Genomic DNA, 4,524 nt, shown 5'->3' on the forward strand with positions numbered 1-4,524 from the left:
TCAGACCCAGAGTATCATAAATTCTGTATGCATGTCAAACATATGTATCCACCAAATATGTAACATATAAAGTACAGCAAACACAAGCAATAAATGCAGTCAGTGCATATGATGCAACATGTCCTTTAGGTATTTCATACTAAGTGCGAATAGAAATTCAATCATCAGTGCTAAAGGAGGAATGAATCAAAGCGTACTAAGGAACTAGTAACTCCTCAGCTATGGCGAAAAACAGAAACACTTAAGGGATAGGTAACTTACTAGGTCCTTAAGGGTGGAAGATGACAGAAGAAGGTCGGAGAAGATGAAGAAGCGCAGAATGTTGAAGAAGGTCGAAAAAAAGAAGCCCCAGAAAATGAGTTAAGGAAGACGAAGAGTAAAGAAATAAAAAAGAGTTAAGATTTAAGAGGATATAAGGATCTCCATCAAAATGAAATGTCTCGTGATGGGAAAGGTGTTGATTTGTTAAGGGGTATGTGATAGAATGTCAATAAAGAAGCATGTTAAAGGTTGCTTCAAGAAATAGAAAAAAAAAGGTCATGTGGCGATCACCCATAAAGAGGCATTTAATCATATGTTGAGACGTCATATCTTCGAGTGCCTCTGACATTCTCTTTCCGTTGAAGGACCAATTACCAAAGAGACAATTTTGAAAAATCGCGTGATTCTCAAGGTATAAAAGGAGAAGAAAGAAAAAATGATGACTTAGGCAAATAGGACAAACAAACAAAATTGAAACTCATATCTAGTCAGTCGGTTATGCCTCATTCAACTAGACTTGAAGGGAGACTAGTGATACGGGTTATGATAGGTTGGCCTATCGAATGAAGAAGGAGTCATGATCGAGAAGGATAGGAGAAGTATATAGCCAATATGCCTACACACTCTCGGTCAGGCAAAGCCCAACCGAGCATAAAAGCACTTAGTCTTATAAAAGCGTTTAATATTTTACTGGCCAAGTGAAGGCCGAGTGAGCACCGGTGTGCCTTTTCCATGCTTGGTCAGGCAAAGCCCGACCGAGCATAAAGGCACTTAGCTTTATAGAAGCTTTTAGTATCTTACCGGCCAAGTGAAGGTTGAGTGAGCATTGATGTGCCTTCGAACGCTCGATCAGGCAAAGCCAACAGAGTATAAAGGCACTTAGCTTTATAGAAGCTTTTAATATCTTACCAGGAGAGTGAAGACCGAGTGAGCACCAATGTGCCTTCGCACACTCGGTCAAGCGAAGCCCGATCGAGCATAAAGCACTTAGCCTTATAGAAGCTTTTAGTATCTTACCATCCGAGTGAAGACTGAGCGAACACCCATGTGCTTACACGCGCTCGGTCAGGCAAAGCTCGACCAAGCGTAAAGACATTTATCCTTATGGAAGTTGTTAGAATATTATCGACCTAATAAAGACTGAGCGAGCACCAGTGTGCTTACACGTGCTCAGGCAAAGCCCGATCGAGCGTAAAGACACTTAGCCTTATACACAATTTTCAATATATTGCTAGCCAAATGAAGGTCAAGCGAACACTAATGTGCTTACCTGCGCTTAATCAGGCAAAGCCCGACCAAGTATAAAGGCACTCAGCCTTATACATAGTTTTCAGTATATTACCAGCCAAATGAAGGTCGAGCGAGCACTAATGTGCTTACTCGCACTCGATCAGGCAAAGCTCGACCCAGTATAAAGACACTCAGCCTTATACATAGTTTTTAATATATTACCGGTCGAGTGAAAGCCAAGCGAACACCCATGTGCTTACACACGCTCGGTCAGGCAAAGCCCGACTGAGTGTAAAGGCATTTAGCCTTATGGAAGCTACTAGTATATTACCGACCGATTGAGAGCCAATTAAGCACTAGTGTGTGTATATATGCTCGACTGGGCAAAATCCGATCGAGAGTAAGGGCATTCATCTTTCTAAAACTCATAAATATTCTCTGTCGGAACATGTTTAACAAAAGGTATTCTTAAAGTATTCTCAATGTATATACGACCGGCTTGAATGATCGGTCGAGACATGCTTAATAGAAATATATAAGAATGACTGCCTGGTAAATTTGGCGGAAATGTCTTCTAGAAGTTTCTTTAGTTATAATGACGTATTCATATGCATATCTCATCATAAATATGAATCACAAACGACAAAAGAAGTACATCTGGGGTATAAAAAAGATTCCTTAAAATGATTATTGCACAAAATCTAGGAGATGACTTCATCTCCTAACAAACTCTAACAAACCGGGGACTACTTAATGACTACGGAGGTTACATGAGGTTGTATAAAAAGGAAGATTTTTTCCATTGGCAAGATAAGGAAGTTCTAGCATCTTAATTCTGTTTCAAAGTACTTCAGTTACTGTTCTTTTTCTTCTTCTTCCACCTTTGAGAGAAACTGACTTAAGCGCAGAAGGTCTAGCCTGGGATCCCTATCCCAGTTTTAACTCACTAACACTTTGTTGATTTATCTTATTATACGCAAGATCGTGAAGGAGTTCTTCAAGATTTTCAAAAAGTCATCTTCATAAGAGATGATTGTTCGCTTGAGCCAATCTACCTCTTCACAGATTTTACACAGGATCATACCACATATCACACTTATCCACATTAGATAACGACGGTAAATTTTTTTAAACAAGCATAACTTGTGGAATATTTCAATTTAATTAGTTAACTATATCTAATTTTAACTAAAAAAAATATTTTTTTAAACGTAAAAAAGAAACTGAATCATGCGCTCAATTAAATTACAATTAATTCGATGAATATGTAACAAATTCGGCAGCAGTTGCATTTATAATTAGGCAACCAAGTGAACCGACTTGGTTACTTCTCTACGTTTACTTCGGTAATACCTTTTTCCGGAAATAATGGATTTTTTTAAAAAAAAAAAAAAGCATTCCACATTTGGACGGTTATGTATCGGAAAAAAAATTCTAAAATTATGAGATTTTTATTTTTACGCGGGCACGTAACAGACGGCGTGGACAAATTCGTTATGTCACGCAACAATCCGATGAAACGACTTCCGCGTTGCTATAAAACAACAACCTGATCTCCTCCCCCTCGATGCATCGATCTGATACTTTTTCCTACTCCACCTCAATTTGAAATCAAGCAAGGCATGCGGACAAGAAGTGGTTTCCACTTCGATTTCGAATCGAAACTGAGGCCCAGAAAGCGGATGCGTGCGGAGGTAGTAGAAGAGACCGTCGAAAAGGCTGATTTGTTCGATTGCCTTCATGACGACATCGTCATCGTGATACTCTCCTTTGTCAGTGGCTCCGCGGAGCGTCCATCGGATCTGCTCAGCGTAATGAAAACGTATGTAACCTTGTTTGTTCGATTGGATATTTCGTGACAAAATTCTGATCTGTTTGAGGTTTCCAGGTGCAAAAGGATGAACCGATTGGGGAAGAGTCCCTTTGTTCTGAAGAAGGCGGCGCTGGAATCGATCTCGATTGGGGTTAAAAATTGGTCGCAGCCGGCACACAAGTTCTTGGAGATGTGTGCCGATGCAGGGAATTTAGAAGCATGCTACTTGATTGGGATGGTGAGTGCCTAAGTTCATCGATCCCCAATTTTTTTATTTTTTCCAATCTTTCTGGAAATCTGTCTAACCGATTTAATTTGTTGTTTCAGATTGAATTCTATTGCTTAGGGATTTCAAATCTCGGCGGCTCGGACGGCGTAATGTTCATGAAAAAGGGATTGCGTTCTTTGATACGAGCAACGAAGCGGGGTCACGCGCTGGCGACGTACTCACTCGCCGTGATTTGTTTTAATGGTGGCGCAGTGAGGAAGACTGGCAGGCATCTTCGCATGGGAGTCGCCCTCTGCATCCGTGCAGCCCAGTTAGGTCATGTTGATGCCATGCGAGAGCTTGGACATTGTTATCTCGATGGCTATGGCGTACCTAAAAATGTGACTAAAGGAGTCCAGCTGATTCGTGATGCCAACGCCCGCGAGCTTGCCGCCCCTCTCAACAATCTATCCGTTCAGTCCGTATCTGCGTCGAATAAACAGAGTTGCCATCCCCGCAAAGTGGCGTGTGATTGTTCGCCAGAACCGCACCCAGCCAACCGTTTCATGGCGGAGTGGTTCGAGAGGATGAAGGATTTAGGCCGACGCGTTCAAGTTTGTGCCAACTCTAATTGTCGCCGGCCGGAGTTAAGAAGATTCGAATTCCGGCGATGCTCGACGTGTGCCTTTGTTAGCTATTGCTCCCGGGCGTGCCAAGTGGTTCACTGGAAGATGGATCATGGGGTCTTGTGCACGACGAGAACAAGATGGCTCGAGGGTCTTGTAAATGCCCCTAATCGGAATTGAAGCATTATATATTGTTCTTTAATCCATGTTAGCGAGGTTAGGAATTTGTTGTTGTATAAAATCCATTAATTCATTACATAATCGCAATTCTAATTGATGCGGCGAATGATCTAGGCCCCGAAGTTGGGTTAAAGTGTAGAGCGTTTGCTGACATAGCGGTCAATGCTTGGACTAGCACAACAGATCATCTTGACAGAGTGGTCGTT

General features: G+C 41.6%; 1 protein-coding gene across 1 annotated transcript; it reads left to right on the forward strand.

Moving 5' to 3' along the window:
- Positions 1 to 3,041: 3,041 nt before the first annotated feature.
- On the forward strand, positions 3,042 to 4,318 carry LOC122028995 (F-box protein At5g50450-like). Its single transcript, XM_042587962.1, has 3 exons — positions 3,042 to 3,313; positions 3,380 to 3,542; positions 3,632 to 4,318. The coding sequence occupies exons 1-3, from the start codon at positions 3,114 to 3,116 to the stop codon at positions 4,316 to 4,318; spliced, it is 1,050 nt and encodes a 349-aa protein (XP_042443896.1). The 5' UTR covers positions 3,042 to 3,113.
- The last annotated feature ends 206 nt before the right edge of the window (positions 4,319 to 4,524 follow it).

This window comes from Zingiber officinale, chromosome 10B (assembly GCF_018446385.1).
Source record: "Zingiber officinale cultivar Zhangliang chromosome 10B, Zo_v1.1, whole genome shotgun sequence".
NCBI classification, from domain to species: Eukaryota; Viridiplantae; Streptophyta; class Magnoliopsida; order Zingiberales; family Zingiberaceae; genus Zingiber; species Zingiber officinale.

Bases quoted from the DNA above. Each gene is read 5' to 3' on its own strand.
- LOC122028995 (XM_042587962.1), top strand. From the start codon at position 3,114: ATGCGGACAAGAAGTGGTTTCCACTTCGATTTCGAATCGAAACTGAGG. The intron at 3,314-3,379 runs GTATGTAACCTT...TGAGGTTTCCAG, and splicing joins CTGCTCAGCGTAATGAAAAC to GTGCAAAAGGATGAACCGAT. The intron at 3,543-3,631 runs GTGAGTGCCTAA...TTGTTGTTTCAG, and splicing joins CATGCTACTTGATTGGGATG to ATTGAATTCTATTGCTTAGG.